General features: G+C 37.3%; 1 protein-coding gene across 1 annotated transcript in view; it reads left to right on the forward strand.

Annotated features, from left to right (window-relative positions):
- The window catches only part of SV2C (synaptic vesicle glycoprotein 2C), a 116,646-nt gene extending 96,912 nt beyond the window's left edge, over window positions 1-19,734 (forward strand). The window contains exons 8-13 of the mRNA XM_075136775.1: window positions 1,861-1,949; window positions 2,320-2,484; window positions 5,415-5,548; window positions 6,815-7,018; window positions 7,934-8,093; window positions 17,410-19,734. Coding sequence (XP_074992876.1) covers window positions 1,861-1,949; window positions 2,320-2,484; window positions 5,415-5,548; window positions 6,815-7,018; window positions 7,934-8,093; window positions 17,410-17,593 — 936 coding nt within the window. The 3' untranslated portion in view covers window positions 17,594-19,734. The remainder of the gene's footprint in view (window positions 1-1,860; window positions 1,950-2,319; window positions 2,485-5,414; window positions 5,549-6,814; window positions 7,019-7,933; window positions 8,094-17,409) is intronic.
- Window positions 19,735-20,397: the final 663 nt, after the last annotated feature.

Below are 20,397 nucleotides of genomic sequence, written 5' to 3' on the forward strand. Positions count from 1 at the left end.
CACATTACTTACAAATGGTAAAATAGTGAATAAATTGTGTAAATGAATGTCAGTAAAACCCTTATAAGGCATCATATCTGCATCTATTTTTAGGCATGTCAGATGTTTTACCAGAAAACTACGTTAGAGGTATTTCACAGATTTTAATACAAGCTCACTGGGACTGTGCTCCATATCCTTCATATCCTTTTTTACTTTTTTTGCAAAACCAAAATTATGCACTATTTTTTAACCTTGTAATGAACATTGAGAAAAGTCTCATTAATTTAAAAAAAAAAAAAACGTCAATAATAACTTTTCACAACTGTTAAAAATCTGGCATCTTAAAGCTCTCCGGAGCTATGATGAAGTGTTGTAAACCAAGGTTTCTCACAGAATCGCTTTCCTTGGAAAAATGGCATTTTCCTTATGAGAAAAAAAAAAATCCAAAAAATGTCTACTTTCATAGTTATTTGTCCAAAACTGGAATAGTTGAATATTGAACTGTTATTATTTGGCCTTGTTACTAAACCAGCTTCAAAGGAGTTGCAGCTTGGTTGTCTCACACCCTTGTTATCTCACTGGAGTAACCCCTGGGTCAGAGCACCTTCCTTGTTGCACGATGTATGCTGAAACCTCCTAGGACAGACTGCCTCTTCTCTTCAAAAGGAGGATCTTGAGATGAGAGAGAGAGAGAGAGAGAGAGAGGAAAACACCATTCTCAGTCAGCTCTGCTGTAGCGTCTCTGACCTGGGCGTAGTCCCAGCTTTTTCTCATATAGTTAAAGCACCAATTTCTATCTGTGATAGGTAATGATAGATGAGACTCTGAGTGTGTACCTGTTGAATTATGGAATATAGTTTGTCTAAACTTAAAGCAGTGTAATACTGGGAAGTGAGAAGAAAACATTTCTGACAAGATCTCTGGTTTATTTGATAGTGAAATAAAGCTGCCTAGAGATTAGGAAAGTTTGAAGTGATCAGAGCAGAGGGGAATTAATGGACACAGTCCACATTGGTGGATAAAAAATTTGATATCAGCCGGCAACGTGCACTCGCAGCCCAGAAAGCCAATCGTATCCTGGACTGCATCACAAGAAGCGTGGCCAGCAGATCAAGGGAGGTGATTCTGCCCCTCTACTCTGCTCTGGTGAGACCCCACCTGGAGTACTGCATCCAGCTCTGGAGCCCTCAGCAAAGACAGACATGGACCTGTTGGAGCGGGTCCAGAGGAGGGCCACAAAAATGATCAGGGGGATGGAACGTCTCTCCTATGAAGAAAGGCTGAGAGAGTTGGGGTTGTTCAGCCTGGAGTAAAGAAGACTCTGGGGAGACCTTATTGTGGCCTTTCTATATATAAAGAGGGCTTGTAAGAAAGATGGAGAGAGACTTTTTACTAAGGCCTGTAGTGACAGGAGAAGGGATAAAAGTTTTAAACTGAAAGAGGATAGATTTAGATTGGACATTAGGAAGAAATTTTTTTATGATGAAGATAGTGAGACACTGGAAAGATTGCCCAGAGAGGTTCTGGAGGGGATCAAGGTCAGATTGGATGGGGCTTTGAGCAACCTGATCTAGTGGAAGATGTCCCTGCCCATCACAGGGAGATTGGACTAGATGATCTTTAAAGGTCCTTTCCAACCCAAACGATTCTATGATTCTATGAAAAGAAGCTCGGAAGTCATAGAACACGCACAACCTGGCTATAGCTGGAGATTAACATGCTTGTATGAGAAGTACAGCTATGACCAATATCAAAGAGCTGATCTGCTCTCTCTGATGCCCTAAAGAAGCAAGCAAATCAGAATCAAAAATCTTCTATCCTTTAACAAAATTGTTCAAAATACGATTTAAAATAAATGTATTTCCTAATGATTTACAGATTTGGTTGACGTTTATGAGATGCTTCAACTACCCGGTGAAGGATAATACAATCAAACTTACAGCTGTATGGTTCACCCTGTCTTTTGGGTAAGAATGGTTGAGATCTTAAACCTTTTTTTATAGACTTGAGAGGCATAAGAGTCATCTGCATGCAAATCTCTGTCACTATGATTAGCCTTTTTATTTGGAAAGGTTTTATTCAGTATTTTTCCACAAAATGTTATATTTATCGGTTAGTCTGTTCTTTGTTGCAAGCCTGACTCATCAAGAATATCTGCTTCAGAAAACTGGCATCTTCTGGGGTCAACATCTTTCAGTATTTTTATTTCATGGAGGATTTTAGTATGATGGAGCAACTGCTCCGTCATGTAAGCAGCCGAGGGAACTGCTTGTCCTCACCTCGCACAGATTTCCAAACAAGTGAGATTGACGACTGAGCGTTTTCTGTTTTTCACAGCTACTATGGCCTATCTGTCTGGTTTCCTGATGTCATTAAACATCTGCAGTCAGACGAATATGCGTCCCGAGTGAAACATTTCCACAATGAGGAGGTTTCACATTTCGTCTTCAACTTCACACTGGAAAATCAAATTCACAGCAATGGAGAATACATCAATGACAGGTTTAGAGATTTCCTAATATCCTGACCTGGCTGGGATAAACAAATGCATGTTTTAAAGCATGACCTAATTATCCAGTATTTTTCTCTATTAGTTAATGATAGATGGTTTTGTTACTTTTTAATGGGAATTTATTTCTGTTCTTGATTTCTTGTGATTTGTGGAGCATGGGGAGACGTGGTCCTGCACCTGCACATGCCCTGGTGGTTCCTGTGTGAGGACCCCCCATGCAAACCCAGCTTCCTTGTCATCCTGAAAAACAGATCGAAAAGTCTAAGTTAACGATACTTCCGTTCACAGTGGGATTCAAAGGTTTTCAGACCCAACACATGCAGCATATTTTAGGGAGCTGGGGGAAGTACTTTCATCTCTGTTGCCCATTCTTTTCTTATACCGATGAAAGATGCTTCTGTGAAAACGCTGAACACTGAGAGGTTAGGGTCTTATCACAGAAAAATAAAAGCTAAACATTACTGTAAATCAATAAAAAGTATTAACAGCTCTGAAATGGGAAGCAACACGTTGGCAATGCCTTTTGTGTTTTTTAACTGAATCAAAACATATTAAGGCTCTATCTGGACTTTACAGATAACTAGATAACTTAGGGGAAAATTAAACACAGCTGTTTTAGGTATCTGATTTCTCTTAAGAAAAATACAGAACAACCATGTGAATGGTCTCATGGATGTCATACTGCTAAGTAATCATTATTTCCATAGGAAAATCTATATCTAAGTGAATAAAATTAATGATTTTGGTAATATGGGGCTTTTTAAATTATTTTTATAAGATCTTGAATTTTGACAAGTTGTTTTTTTTTTTTACATAGTTAAAGGTTTATGCATTGCAGACAAAAAATAACAGTAATCTCATTTTTAAAATAGCCGTAGCTTCCCAGTTCTGCTCCTTTCCAGGAGGTAGATGTTCTCCTAAAAGCAAAGAACCATTTACTGTCAGTAACAGGCAGCACTCTGTCAACCGAGTTCTTATCAATTTGTACTGAAAATTTTTGTAAAACTCTGAGTTTAACATTAATCTACTCTAAAACACTAATTTACTCTTTCAAATGTGCAAATTTAATAGGCCTCTGACAATTATTTGAGATTCACAGAACATTTTCCACAGAAGTATGAACTAATTTGATATTCTTCCTCCACAAACGTTTCAATACTCCACTCACCCTAAATCTCAGTGTTTCCTTCATGTTCTTTCTTAACTAGAAGATCCATCAATACTTGACTTTTTACTTCATTACATTTCTGTTGGGTTTTAATTCAAATCATCACAACACCAATTTTAATATAGTCACAACATGTTTCCTGTTCAAAGGTAAAAAGTGCATCAGAAGAATATAGGACACATAGTCTGTCATTCCTGTTCCAACTGACTAATCTAATTGCTAAACTTTCTTTGTTCTCCTCTGAAATCAGGCTACATTTTAAAACGGAAAGTGCTATATGAAAAATGATAATGAGTTGACACTGAATGCCAACCTGATTTTAATCAGAGTCTGTCACAAATGATAAATGATATAGTAACTAAAACTAATGGGCTGAAAACACCATTCTTCTGAGCAATACACAAAGAGAATTCATTAGCTAGTAAGTCTTTTCCTGTGATAAACGCAATTAGCTTTTGCTCTCCTTTCTCATAAAGATGTGATTCCAACAACTTTATTGGCGAGAGAATTTAATTCCTACTATTCCATAGGTAGCATATTTTGTGTGTTCCTATTCCTAGTATTGGTCTTGTAATAAGAAAAATACTTAGCTAGTCACATCAAGTTTAATTAGAGCAGAGCCACGTCTATGTCTTGAAACAGAACACACTTGCCATTTTAACAGTTCTCACTGCCATATAACAATTAAAACACTGCTTTTCAAACTGTTGCCATTTTGGTGAAGTCTGCCAGCAAAACTGTCCTTTTTTACTTGTAGCTTTTTCCACACCTTCATGTGAAATAAAAGACATCACAAAAATAATGATATATTGCTACAAAGACATCACAAAAATAATGATGTATTGCTACAGCTGTCTTTTTTCTGTTAGCATAATGATGTTATTTGGTAGAATTATACTAAAAAAAGCTTACAGCGTTGTTTTAGTCTAGTAACATTGAGGTAGAAAGTTACTGCTAGTAATATACTTCGTCTTTGACTTTTTCTATGAATGACTTGGTTGACAGTCATGATCAAAGACCTAGGAGTTAAATGAGAGTCAGTAGGAAGGAGGTTGTTCAGAAATAAGAAAAGCTACTGATAGTTTGTTTATATCTGTTTTATGTACACAGTAATTGCAATTGCATCCACAGACACAGGAGTAACAAACACATACTTCCAGTTAAATATCTAGCTGTGTAACTGGCAATGTAATTGTTGTGTTCATGTTAAACCATTTTGCTGAACCATTTTTTAACATTTGGGCCAGTATGTTTTGCATTTGAGCCTGACACGACGCCCTGTGTGTCCAACTGGAGAAATAAAGGTTCTTTAAAAAATTATTTCTTTCCAGCTTGTTGGTACCAGCAGGTTTGTTTGTTGTTCCAAGATACTGAGTTTCTGGAGCATGATCTCCCAACTTCCAGCTGTAATGTCAAATTACAAGTAATAATGATTTTACAAGGCTATTCGCTGAATGTCATGACATTGGTTTTGGTTGATGATTAAGGACAAGTAATAACAGAAATATTACCAAAGAAATTGTATTACCAGTTGTGGCCGGTAGCTATGTGGAGCTATTTGTTGTATTAATGCTTTTTCTGAACGATAGTATTCTAGAATCAGCTAATCATTAATTACAGCTCCAGAATGCCTTTAAGGAATTACTGTTTCTGTGGTTGAGATTTTTTAGACCTGTATAGCTGCATCAGCTTGACCTGTTGCTCTTTCTAACTTATGAAGGTAGACTGACAGAAATTATTTGTATTGGGCAGGTTTATTATGATGAAGTTTAAATCAGTAACCTTTGAAGATTCACTTTTTAAGAACTGTGTGTTTGAAGACATTACTTCACTGAACACTTACTTCAGGAACTGTACTTTCGTGAATACCACCTTCTACAACACAGGTATTATGAGAAAAAGCCCTGAACATCCATTGTTCAGCTGCGTGTTCTCATCTTATGTTTATAATTTTTGTATTTCTAATAAGGCATATAAGAAGCCCTCTTCTAGGGAATAAAAAGCTATAAGAAGCAACAGGCCTCTGTAATGTTATAACAGAAAAATGAAAGGATGACCTGCTCTAGAGACACCGCAGGCCTAATATTGACTCAGATAATAAACATTTCTTTGATTTGAATCATCTCTAAAGAGATTCAGTCTGGAGAGAAGAAAATATATTTACTCCTTTACTGGTAGCTTTGATTAGTGTACTTTTATTTAGTCTAAATGGGACTGGTGAAATACTTCGTTCATTGTGCTTGCTGTGGCATGGGATTCTGAGTTCAGGATTCAAAATACCTAATCTATAATCATTTCCACCCTCCTAAGTATTCTAACAAAAATAGGAATGCATATTTTCATATGTTTAAACAGATGACTCTCTTTTTATTCAGTTTAATAAAACGTAACTGAAAGTAGAACATGGCCAGCTAAGCTTGTTGGAAAGTCAGGGCACTTCTTACCGCTTTCCTGTAACTCCAGCAATCATAATAGTAATAGAGTTAGGTTTCAGAGCAAGCAACGCCCAGCTTTCTTTCCATGGAAGGAAGGTATTCTTGATTCAGGGTCTTAAGGCTGACAAGAGGCACAGAAAGAAAGTGGAAGTATAGGGAGAGATCTCCCAAATGGTATTGGAAGAAGAATGGCCTGAACAGTTGTATGTAGTAACTCATCCATGTTCGAGCTGAAGATGACAAGGCCTTCTCAGAAATGAAAATTAGTTTAATCTGAATTCTGTAGAAACGTTTCGCTTTGAAAGAAGTCAAACCAAACTGAGCATGATCGGCAATCTCATCTGCAAGGCTGTCTGGTGTGGAAACAGAAGGTCTGATACTGAGCAAGACCAAGTGACAGAGGTTTGCAGTGCTTATTATGCAAGACCAGCTGGTGCTGAAAGGCCTTAACCAAATGCAGTCCATCCAAGCAGAGCTGAGATACATTAATATAACTTGCCTAATTCCAGGCCTTAGTTGCTCTTCTTCACGAGCTTTGCATATTTTTCTATTAAGATAAAAAGATATCAAAATTAACAGCAATAACTAGTCCCATTATACGAAGCAGTGAAAGCTCTGAGTTGTCATTAAAGTTGCCTAAACTTGAAATGTTTTTAATCAAAAGCTGCACATGGAGTCGGCTGTTAGCTGAAATGTTTCTTTTTCTTCTTTCCACAGATCTCGAGCAATATAAATTTGTTGACAGCGAATTGATAAATTGCACATTTTTCCACATCAGGACAGGATGCCAGATTTCTTTCGATGACGACTACAGTGCCTACTGGATTTACTTTGTTAATTTCCTGGGAACTTTGGCGGTGTTACCAGGGAATATTGTGTCCGCTCTCCTGATGGATAGAATTGGACGGTTAACGATGCTAGGTAGGGGCTTCACTTTAAAACAGGGAACAACACCAAAACCTAAAGCTCTCCCGATAAAGTAACATGTTCTCTCTTTAAAGGATTTGGTTCAGAGAAATGCAAAACATTCCTTCTGCAGATACTTCGTTTATGCAGCATCATAAGTGTCATTTTTTAAAGGCCCCAATTTAGAAACTCTAGGAACAAAGGGTTCTGTAACTAGTTCTGCTAGGCCACATTATCAGTCATTGCTCTTCCATGCTGATATTACAAGACCATTATTCAGGCATTTGGGATGAGATTTTGGAGAGTGCTGACCATTGGGTTGTCTTTACTCCAGCTGAAGGAAAGCAAGATGTGCACAGGTGACCCTCAGCTAGCGGAGCAGCTCCTCAGAAGAGTCAGCAATCCTTTGCCTCTTACCTATTTTGCAAAGTAACACAGTTGAAAGATATCTCTTATGGATTATCTGCAATGACAAATCTGTCTTCAATTTACTTAAATAAGTATGTGGTAGTTCATTGTGTTAATTTTCTGGGAGAATATCTGTATATAAATGTAATTCCCATTCAGTGTTTTTATTGCCACAATATAAGAAGGAGTTTCATGTAATTGCAGAAGATGATGAACAAAGAAGAATGGCGGTAGTTTTCCCCAAGCAGCTTGCTTTGGGAGTTCAGAGAGGGCTGCAGCTTAATACTTTACGATATATCCTAATACTTGAGGAGGTTTGGGTTTTTTTTCTATGAGACCCTTAGAACTTTTGTCTGCCTGACTGGTCTTACTGCCAGAGGAGGTCTCTTTAGTTTTTACCTCAAATATATGGGTCAGTTCTTTAGCTACACTGTGTGAATAAAAAACATTAGACAAAACAAACAAAGATCATATTTTAAATACAGCTCCACTTTGTGTTCATTTCACCTGTCTCATACCTAGGTGGTTCCATGGTTCTCTCTGGCATCAGCTGTTTTTTCCTGTGGTTTGGGACCAGTGAATCCATGATGATAGGTATGCTGTGCCTCTACAACGGCCTCACCATCTCAGCGTGGAACTCTCTAGATGTCATCACGGTGGAGCTGTATCCTACAGACAGAAGGTATGTGCAGATACATGTTCCCTAACTTCACTGACGCTACCGTCTATGTACCAGCAGAAATGATAAATAGAAATGGTTACGTACGAGCTTTATAGCGGTAGTGATGTTTTGAGTGTACTGAACAAACAGTTTGTCTTATGAATAACAAAGGGAAAAAAGAGATTTTTTGAGTTATTTGGTATGTGTTTTGCACCCAGTATTACCTAATCAGGAAAATACCACAAATGTAGTTTTATATGAAAAAAGAAGGTGTAACCGCTACTCATTTAAAACACAGCTAATGAGTAGTATTTTTGAAAACAGTAATGGAGTATTTCTGGGTTTCCTCTAGTGCCACTGGCTATGAAGACAATAGTTGGTCCAAAATAGCAATATAGCTGCATTTGTCTGTGAAATGGTGAGGATGATAATAAAAATCACTGTCTGAAGCTGAACAGCATCTTCTGGAAGAGATTGTGGGCTTGAACCATGCTGAGCTGTTAATCAGTCTGCTACGAATTTGTATGCAGGGTCGCTAGGAGTGTACATACTCAGCAATAAGCAGATACAAAAATGTCTGGGGCACTGCTCCTGACTCTTCATGGCTCTTGCAGGAAAGCTCAGGACAATTTTCATGTCCCGCAAGCACTGCTGCTAGACGACGACATGGGGTTTTTTTTTCGGGTACAGGTACTTTTTAATGCTGATCTTATGTCACTTAATGGACTGAAGGAAGAACAGTCGAGTCACACACTGTTGTATGTCGAGTGTAAAAATGTAAAAGCCACATTTTCTTGAATAGACTGAGATATTTCTCCCCCCTCTCCTGCTTAAATGAATTTTATGTAAAATTGCCCAGATTCCTGCCAAAGGACAGTGTATCCTTTCTTCTGTCACAGTGCTATTCCTTATGTCATTCACTAGAAGTTTCAAATATGGTGAAAAATATTTCCAGTTTATAAACGCTTGATGTCTTGCTGGCAAATCTAAGTTTTTTGACAGAGGTGCAATTGACTTTAGTATTGTGCATCAGGAAAGGAAGATTGTAGACTGGCTTCTCTGTTTTCTTTTCATTGGCATTTTAAAAATACATGTTTCTTCACACAAGAAATTGATGTCCATTGTTGTGGTTGTTGTATCGAATAACCATACCAGGCTACTTATGAATCTAAAGCACCACCCTTTAATATTAAGCGCTACTGTTTTTATTACACCTCAGGAAATTGTTCTTCTAGCAAGAATTATTCCATCATCCAAACTCTATGATATAATTCTAATAAGTATCCTTTAGAAATAACTATCTTTTTGATATTCCTGAATGTAGCAGCCACATATATTTTCTTAAAATGAAGTAAAGAAAAATAATTGGAAAAGCCATTGGTGTTAATGGAAGCAAAAATATTCATCATTTCTAGGAATGATAAAAGGAATGTAACTGATACCTATTCTAGAGCATCTGTATTTGTAGCTAAATAGTTGTTTTTAACAGTTTCTGCTAGCTTTGGGATTGTAGCAAATTCTTCCCCATTTTTTTTTTTTAAAGCTTATGAGTGCAATAATAGCTGTCTGCAATTCCACCTCAGAAATTTACTTGCAACTGGGTTGTTAAGGCTTTTTGCAACAACTCAGATAGAAAACTTATCACTTTATATTATTGATATAAAAAGGCTGTTAGGTCAAATCTACCTGTGCCAGGAAAGACATTGCTGATACATACTGTAGATGACATTTTTTTCCCCAAAATTCCAAAAGCGATGGAACCATCACTGCTAGATATTGCCAGCTGGGTAATAAGGAAACAAGCAATTTTAGAAGTCACTTCCTAGACATGTTTTTTTTTTCAGACTGGGGCAAAGCTTCGTCATATTTCATAGAACTATTTGAAAATTAATACCTGCAGGAACTTAAATAACTTTTTTCCCACACTTTTTTCCCTGACATTTTTTTATCCAGACCAGCTACAGTTTATCAGCCACCATTGCCCACCTCTGACAGTCCTCTCTTTCCTTCTAAGACTCTTCTGATCTCCATAGCCTGGCATGACTTGCCACAGTGTGCTGAGAATATCCAGGTTCTGCAAGTATCTGTGGGGCTGAACAGCCTTTCCAGTTCTTGCATACAAGGTCCTTGATGGTTAAGATGATGTCTTCTTTCACTATGAAGCTGCATGCAGAGTGAATTTGGTCCTGAAACTGGCTTTGAGTTTCCCCTCAAAAGGCAATCTAGGCACAACAACTTTGCTCACTCTATCACTATTTTACTATTCCAGTATGTACTTTTTCCCTACTCCCAACCAGTGATATGACCACAAACCAGCAGCAAAGTGCAGCTGGAGGTTGGGCTGAAAGAAAAGTGTGTGGAAGGAGGCCAGTTCGTGCTACCATGCACAAGAGACCAGGCTGGGCAGCCCCTCCTTTTTCTCCTGCACAACTCCTCTTGGAGACCAGCCAGTTGCCAAACCGCTGGGGCTTTGCCAGTGTCATGCAGGGTAGTACAAAAGGTGTTTCATAAAATGTACACCAGGTTATTTAGGGACCATACTGGCTTTTTGCCAGGTAGAGGTGTGGTGAGCAATTTGGGAATGTGCAGTGTATATCATACAAGGCACACATTTCAGTTTCCTCTTCATCAGCTGCCCACAGGGCGAAGTTAAGGTTGCTTCAAAATCTTAACAGATTTGGATTCCGTATGCATTCACACCCATCTACCTATTTACGTTTTGATTTACTAATGCCTGGATTTGAGGTAATTAAGCAGTTTGTCCTAAATTCTTGATGACTACTTTCAAATTTTATGCCATTGTTGCATAGCTTTTGCCTGCGTATTCTTTATAAAATCTCAGTTGATTTGCACAACTGCTAAAATAAGAGATGTTAGAGACTGTATAGATTTCAAACGTCAGATAGATGATGAAATTGTGTTAAAAGGTGAAGATACATTACTACTGCTAGTCATAGGTAGGTTTCTGTCTTCCAGATGACACACATGGTGATAACAAATGATCATTTGATAATTTTTTTTTGTTTTTTACTTTTCAATACACAAATTTTAAAGGATACTCATAATGACTAGCTATCAACTAGCTGATTTCCAATAAGCAAGTTAATTAATCCAGCTCCCCAATGTAAAGAACATGTATTAACTCATCTTTTGTCTCATCTTTTGTCTTGTCTTTTGCCTTATCTTCTTAATGGCCTGTGCTATTCTGGACTGCTCAGCAGTCAGCAGGTTCTGAAAAGTCTTGGTTGGTCATGGCCCTCTTGAGGGCCAAGCCAAACTATTCCATAGCCATGGGGGCTCTGCTCTGAAGGGGAGACATTAAATGCCTTGTGAACCTTTTTGGATGCTCCTAGAGTGCTTTCCTACTCTTTCATAAAATTCCATATTTTCCAAACACTGCTTTGAAAGGAGATGATGTAGAAATTGAGGCACAGCAGAAAAAGACATTGTTAAAACCAACTTCAGGTGCCTCATTTGACATGTGTGGTACCAACAATCCCAGTCACTGAGCATTTTAGAAGAGGGAATTGGCTGAAAGTATAACTTCCACTACAGCTGAAAGTACTCAGCACTTCAGCCACACAAACCTGAAGGTGCTAAGCCGAGCACGCAGAAAATGTGAAATGCATACTTAATGACCGTTTAGTTAGCTTTAAGTAACTTGCTTGCATCATATACTAATTCCGCGGCAGGGGCATGGATTGTATCCTTTCTCCTGACAGCACTCAATTACCTTAACCATGAGACTGCTTTCTCATCTTGCAGTCCTCAGCTTATTCACAGTGCACCTTCCAACTTCTGCAGCAGATGAGGGAAACCAAGTTTTCTTCACTACATTTATGTTTTACCCCTCAAGCTCTCTTCTTTCTATACATTGGCAGAGTGATGCGGAAAAAAAATATTGTGCGATGAGGTAATTATGGCTTGTGTTGTAATGTGTGTGCCCAAGGGGCTTGCAATAACATTGCACAGTTTCCTAGCTCTGCCTGTAATATATATATGAACGGAAGAGAGTGAAAATTCTCTGAAGAAGTAACATTTAGGAGATTTTTTACTTTACAATGCAATCGTTACTTTCACGTAAATGATAAATATCTTCTTGTAAACTAACTTGGGAAGCACCAACTTTTGTCAAGGAGTGGACACAACAAATAAGCCAAACCTAAACAGAAAGTGGAATAGAAATAGGTCATCTCCCGCAGAATAAATCAAGGTCAGATTGCATCAGATAACCAACAATTCATCAGTTTTACTACAGCTGGCAGACATCTGGGTTTGAATCTTGGCCAGGAATATTTAGAATTCAAGGTGTGCTATAAAATGAAGTCATCCTGTTTTGCCTTTTTTTAATACCTCAGAAAGGGGTTGGTCATAATTAAGAAGTAAGTCACCTATCTTCAGTTCATTATATTTATCTTTGCTTTTCTTCTTAAGCCCTGAGAATCCATCCCCAGAGTAATAAACATTATTCACAGGGTATCTTAAGTCTTTTTAAGTCAACTTTTTATTGTTGTGGCTGTCAGAAATGAAGTTTTCTATTCTTTTGAGCCATAACAGCAGTCTTTGACTTACAGTAGACTTCCTATTAGAAAATAGACAGCTATTTTCTACTGCCATCCTGTGGATGTGGTTCCACAGCATTTTGCTGAAATTTCATGTTAACGTTTTTAAGGCATTACATGCTGAACCTATGCAATGCCTTTGGCAGTAGTCCAAGGCAGGAAGGCAAATTCCACAGTTTTACTTGCACACCGAGTGCTGTAATTGGCCAGACTATGATATGCATCTTTGTACTCATTTTTTAAAAGATCTTAAAAGGTCTGGACATCAGAAAATTGTCCATAGTAGATTCAGAAACTCTGTTTTCATAGCCTTTGCATATTATCAACACCCACAAAAGTGATATTCAGAGTTTTTTGTAAAGTGCTGGACAGGCTTAGCACTAGCTCTGGCAAGAAGGTTATCAAATATCTGTGCCACACAGATTTAGTAGCACTCCACTGCAGGACAATGAAGTTTTTAGGTGCTCTGATATCAGCAATGGAAAAGTGGGTCTGAAGTATTTTATGTAGGAATATAAGCACCTGGTCTAAGAAGGAGCATATGTGGCAACCAGGAAACAAGCTCTTTTAATCTAAAGTCTTGGATAATCGCTCTATTTTTAACTGTTTGGACTCTTGCCATTTTTATGTGGGGCTTGGGTGAAAGGAAGCTAAGTGTTTTTCTTTGTCGCAGCTTTTGCAGCAACAGAAGTAAAATACATTGGGGAAAACTCCTTTTTTTCAGCTTTCTCTCAGACCTGACACTTTAATAGGACTTTTGCATTTTTCTCGCATCAATACTAAAATCTGTAACTTTTTTTTTTAAAGGCAATTCCAAAATTTTTCACAGTATTATCTTGCTGATGTGCCTGAAGGATTTATTGACATTTTCTGGCTGGACAAGGGGTTCTTGCTACCAAACTCCCTTGACCAGGAATAAGAATTGCTCATGGAGTCAAAAAGACATTTTTCTGCCAGTGCTTTGCCCAGTAACTGATCAACACAACGGAAATTGGTGTATATAGTAATGGCCTTATGCCTTTGGAATTTTTCACTTAATTCATTCATGATGCTCAGATGACACATCACGTATCTTTGATCATTTGCAGACTTTCTGTACACTCTAGCACTTTCCCGAAACACTAGCAAAGACTCTAGTAGTGTTGCAAGAGAAGACGTATATATATGCTCGTATACGTATATGAAATTGCAGCATATTTATTACCTGCTATTTTTACTCCTCTAGATTCAGTAGAATTAATTATAAAGGCATGAATTAATACAGATTTTAGCTGATTTGAATCACAAACACTGTTCTAAGAAAGATGTTTATAAACGAACAAGTCTGAATTTGCTATCCCTAAAGCTCAACAGTTTGCCTAATGACTTCACTCTGACTATTAGTACACAACAAATTCACATTCAAACACCGTATTAAAGTTGAAGGATATGAAAGCAGAAGGTTGAACAGTGACAATGCCTTTCAGGTACAGGTTGCAACAACATTTTACTTAAGCCTCTAAAAATCTTACTGTTCCTGCCAATGATGTGCATATTTTAGGCAAAAGGACATGCCTGAAAACTTAAAGATCAAAAGATTGAACTTCTGCTGAGTTGTTCATTTTGTATCATTAGGACAGCCAAAGGCTATAAAAATGGGCTTACTTTGTCTTACTCTTCTTTGTTTATAATTTGATAACGTTAATGGGATTAGTCTAATAACGACCCCTTACAGTTGGAAAAACTGAGTAAGTCCATTTTACAAAGTAGAACTGGTATTTCAGTGCCAACAAATTACCTTAATTTTGCTCAGATATGAGAGATACTGCATTACGAAATTACTTTAAACCTTAATAAGGCAATCTTGGGTATATAATATATAACAGATCTAGATCACAGTTGCACCCTGAAGGTGCTATCTATAGAGCCCAGCACATGAAAAGAAATGGTCCAAATTGCTCAGAAAATTATGTTCAGACCCCTGTTATAACTAGTTAATATAAGCAAATAGCATCTGTGAAACAGCTTACCTTTACAAGGCAGTATAAAACAACACAGAATAAAAGTAAAGCATCCCCATATGTTTTGTGCTATTGCCTTTCCGAAGATTTCCTGCCTATATCTATCCAAATTTGCTTTAGCTATATCTATGTATTCTTTGGGGAGTTCTGGTATCTCTCTGAATATACTGAGGCTGTTGAGGACTAAAGTGTCTCTTTTCTCTATGTGAATACTGTTTTTTTCCCATTACTGTTATTTGGGGGCAAGTTTGGCTTTACATTAGTACAGGCAGCTGAAGAAATTGTATTTACATGCACAGACACTGATCACAACCAGACACCACCATAACTTTAAAAATACTTTCTGTGCATAAACAAGGCCGAAATTAGAACAGTTCTGACTCTTTTCTTCTCCTTCTTCCCCTGACTTGTTCAAAATAGCTGCAGCCTGTTATTATCCTATCACATAAACTCTGTTTTCCAGGTTGGCTGTGTTGTCTTTAACCTCTTCCTACCTGTTTGCGATAAAGTCTATTTTACTACAGTCTTTCTTCTTCGTGCTCCTCCTTCCTATCTGCACTCTCATTCACCCTAGAAGATGCATCAGTATGGAGCTCCTTCCCTCTCAGGAACTTCTCCCTGTTCTGGTCAGCTTCCTCCAGCTATTCTTCTGATGCTCTGCTTTATCTGCCCTTGTAGTACAGATGTTTCTGAGGTAGAGATTTGGTCGTCTTCTCATAGGCTTTGAAAGATTACTCCAGTAGGGTGTCTCTTCGCCGCTTCCTTCAGTGCATCTCCCACTCCTCCTTTGGACTGATTCCTCCAAAGTCTTCCTTAAAATGGGCAAGTTTCAACTTTCTCATTTCTCCTCTGCAGAAGGCATTTTCAAGGAGCTGCTGCAAATGTTTCTGTGTCAGAGAGAAGCTTCACAAGCAACACTTCCAAAGTTTCCTTATCTGCTCTCAGCATTGTGCTCTCAGGCAGCCCTCACTGGTCTGCATTGTCGGACAGCAGAGCATGTCACTTTGGAGATGGTTATCTCCAGGATGTGCATATTTAGCTTTTCTTGGCAATAAATAATATGTAAAAGTAGTGTGGTTTAGTCAAATTTAGGAAAAAAAAGGCACATAAGGGCTTTGAACATTCAGGAGGCACATCTGAGTCTCTTCTGCTTGTTTTTCCACAATGTTTCTGGGTAGTTTCTGCTCTGCCAGCAGAATGGCCTGTCTCTCCTTCCTTAGATATCGCTGATACTTACTGTCATGCAGTATCTGGATAGGTGCCACGTTTTGCACAGAGAGGAATTATGATTAATTCAGGGAAAATAATAATTACTTTGATAATTTTAAAGAGACTGAAACACTGCTGTCAATTGCAAGAGACATATAGCCAAACTAACAATAGATTTATTATTATTATAATCACCCAGCAAAAGAGACTAACTTGTGAATTGTCCTGGGGTCAGAAAAGGCATACAATACACAGAGCTGGAACAGTAAGTATCAACACTTCCGATTTTACTTCCATAAGGTTTTAGACAAAGAAGTTTGACTTTGGTCTGCAACCATGGACAAATGAATATTTAACATTAATGGAAAAAAACATTTCTGAGGGTATATTAACTAGCCTGTTCCATGTCTTAATTCTGTTCTGCAAACGTTCTTTTAACGAATTTAAGAATTTGACAGTCAAAGTACCGTTACTTCGAATTAGCACATTTCTGAATCTTGTTCAGATTCTGGTGTTAAATCTCTGGGTTAACTAGAGTTCCGTATCTTAGAGCAAACTACAGATTTAGAAATGTACCAGAAGGATCTAGACCTACCTTCATCATTCTTTTGGTGTAGGTCCTCAGATATACCAGGACTGGTATAATTCTGGAGCACAGCATGTTTCTGTCTTCCTGATTCTTATTATTTTATCTCAGTGAACACAGTGTGAGCTCTGAGTAGTCCTGTCTTTCACTTCTAAGACATTTGAGAAATGTTAGGGATTCTACTATTGTACAGATATTTTTGTTAGGACATTTTCGGTAGAACAAAGTTATTCCTGCAACTATGAATCATACAGTCATGTCAAAACACAATTCATTAAAATGTTGGCAGTTTGCATAATACGTCTACGCATGGGTTACCAAACATCTAAAATACTTAATCCACACATCACTGCAATGCAAAAGCCCCTCTGAGCTGCCCAAATCAACTTTCTTTTGGCAATCTATTTCCTTTCCCTTTTTCCAAAGTTTCTCAGATATCTCTTCTGCACAAAGCAGGGGTTTATTTATGCCCTATTCTCTTTATCTCTAAGAGACAAACATTTATTACTATTGAAGGTCTCATTAGCCTTTTGAAAAAGCATTGGTTGAACATGTACACCACCTGTATATTCTGGTGACTTTTCTGGTGACTTTTTTCTGGTGACTTTTATTCTGGTGACTTCTTTCCCAAATCACCAAGTAGCTCTCAAAAGATTTCCCACCTCCCATCTCCCAATCCAGCATTTTAAGTGTTACTGAATTTCCATTTCCAAGTCCTTTGTTCTACTGTAAAGGTGTAAAGTTACCTATTCAGTCATTCATTTCACATTTTGGTCCCTGAGGCAGCAGAATGAATTCACCTCCATAAAATGCTGTGACAGCTGAGCTTTGATTTTGTATGATAAAGACAGGCACAGAATCCCTGTTGGCATAAATTCTGTTTAGGATATCGGGGCTACTGATTTATTCCCACTGAGGATTTGTCTCAAAGGCTTTACTCTTTCACCCATTTTTTAACGTTCTTCTGTTTTCTCTTCTAGGGCAACAGGCTTTGGCTTTTTGAATGCACTATGCAAAGCAGCAGCTGTACTTGGAAACTTAATATTCGGTTCCCTTGTTGGTATCACCAAAGCAATCCCTATTCTCCTCGCTTCTACTGTTCTAGTATGTGGAGGTCTAGTAGGACTTCGGCTTCCTGACACAAGAACCCAGGTGTTGATGTAACTGGAAAAAGCCATTTACTATTTATTTCCTTCTTCGTACAAATGTCAACTCTCCTGACTGATGGTGCAAAGGCTTCAGATTCTCAATGCTTAGTAGATTGCTCAGATGTCAAAGTCAAAAGATACTTGGAGTGGCAGAGATTTAAAAACCTCTGCATGAAAGTTTTAAATTTCACTTCTGTTTGCTTGCATATATTGCTATTCAAAACCACTTAACTTCAAACTGCAAAGCTACCTCTTAAAACACTTTCAGTGACATGTCCAGGAAGATGAAAACCTTACTGATAATTAGATATTTAAAATGCAAGCAGTTGTATTATTTAAAAATACATCCTAAATTTGGCCATGGCATTGTGAGCTTTTGTAACAGTACAAACATGCAATTCAATTACTTAGCAGTATTGGTGCAGAGAATGTTAATATTACATGTATCAATGCATGCAGCATTAATTGGGAAACTCTACAGACCGCATCAGTACTGAGAATACTGACCTTCTGCGGCTGTGCTTAGATGGTAAAAACTTGTGACAATGCCTCTTTCTTGGGAAACCTTTTTAGGTAGATTCAATCTAAAGTAAAGATTACCAACTACACCCCATATTTCCTGAGGAGAAGGCAACAGCTACTGCAGGGAGATGAAAAGCCCATATGTGCGAGCAGCAAAAAGAATAACAAAATAAACACTTTCCCTCTTTGCTGCGGATCCTCCAGAAAAATTTTGTTTTCTTCTCACTTGTGCCATCTGGAATATTTTGCCATTTTACAACAGTGAATTTGTCTTAATCCAGGAGTGAATCAATGCAAATACTTATGTTGTTATAAGTATGAATAAAAGAAGAATCAGGCCAGTGAACTATATGAAAAATAAGATGCTTTCAGAAAAATTTGTTTGGTATTTACTTTTCTAATACATTTTTCTTTGTCACGGAATGGTTATAAAAATATGTGGCTGTAGAATGTCACCTAGTAAATTTAGTCAGGTCATAACTTCAATATAGAGTATAATATATTTAAACCATCTCAAAAGATTTTTTTTTTAAATAATAGCAAGACAAAGAAAAGCAATAATAAAAAACACCTTCATTATTTTTACAGTTTATACACTTCTTTATATAACCATTTTCTCAGCTGATTTTTAATGGATCTAGAGATATCTCACCATTTAACATTTTCAAATATGTCTCTGAAAGGCCATTAAGAAAGTAGCCATGGCAAGGCTGCAGGGAGTGGTAATGTCTTTATTAGACCAGGTACAAGGATGGAGAGTAAATGGTAGTAAGTATATTCCTTCTAAGCCATATGCTATGGACTGTTCTAGATTAGAGTAGAGAGTTCCTCCCCAGACCTACTGCTCTGCAAAAGGCTATGGGATCTTTTTAAAATGTTAACATTAAAAATTAAATAGAAATACATCTATAAAGTTAGCAGACAAAAGGGGCAGATCCTTTGATGACAGAAACTGGCATTGCTTTCAGAGGAGCTAAGACAACTTGTATCAGCTGATGAACTATCTGCAGTTTCAAGTTTCAAAGAACAAATTTTGTACAAAACGTAAGGGAAAATTTATCAGTATTTTTTCTAATTATGTCTGACAATATTTATTAGGTGGTTGAATCATTGCCAAAGAAATTAGGCTTTCAGATAAGGTCATCGTGTAGTAGAAGAGATTTTTTTTTTTGACAATTTTTCTCTTGCTCATGTATGTGAACTTAGCTTGGGTAGTAATATCTGTCACTGTGTTCTGTGTCAGTCATCGTCTTAGTTGTATTGAAAGAGTCAGTAAAAGTCCACATAGAAGATCATTCATTACATTTAAAGTTCACTGTTTAATTTACTGATTCTAAAAGTTACATTTTTTCAGTTATTAACAAATGACTGTGCCGCACATTGTAGCACCAAAATGTTAGCCTAAGATGTGGTTTTCTGCTATTAACAAATGAGAAAAGTGGCTCAATTAAAAAAAACATGAGTATGGAAAATAGTGGACATTTTTTTGATGTTGATAATTTAAGTATGATATAGTAAGAAACAAATTTTAAGAAGTGTGTTTATTTGGCAATATAAACAGTCAAGATATTTGAGATGAAATATTTTATATTTAAATCTGACTTAAACATGTCTTTTAAATTTCTAAACTATGTTAAAAAAAAGGAGGAAGAATTATTTTTCACCAAGTTCCAGGTTAAGAACAAAATACTGGCCTTAGTTATGCATCTGTGGCTTTTGTCCACTAGTCATAGTCTTAGTATTATTTCAAAGCTGTTTTCTCCAATGAGAATTTTATTTAAGCCCTGTTTCTCTATGCCATTCATTAGTAGCATGTGTCCACCTCCAGTAAGTGTTCTTACTGCACAACTTATTTTGAAATCTGAAGCCTCTGTACGTGTTTGGAGTAAACATCAACAGCAATGGTAAAATATAACATTGTGTTGCTATGCACTGTCCACTTAAAAGTAGTATATTCTGTCCATCTCTGTATGTAATTCCGAAGAACATCCAGATCCAACACCTCATGCCACCTGACCAGTGTGGAGGAAATGGGCCACAGAAAAGTAATGTTCAATTTTTGAGGGTTACAGTTCAAGGCTAAAATCTTATTACATGTAAAATTATGGTGATTTCAATGCTGGTTTTTATCCTAAATCCTGACTATATCATAAATACGTGATTAAGTCTGGATGAAGTGGAGTATAGCAACAACAGGAATTAGGAAAGACGAACAAAATTCCCAACTATGTGGACCTTGCATGGTCCCAGATTGGAGTGAAAGTTCTAAGGTAGGTGAAGGAAAAAAGAAGAATAGTG

This window comes from Calonectris borealis, chromosome Z (genome assembly GCF_964195595.1).
Source record: "Calonectris borealis chromosome Z, bCalBor7.hap1.2, whole genome shotgun sequence".
NCBI lineage: Eukaryota > Metazoa > Chordata > Aves > Procellariiformes > Procellariidae > Calonectris > Calonectris borealis.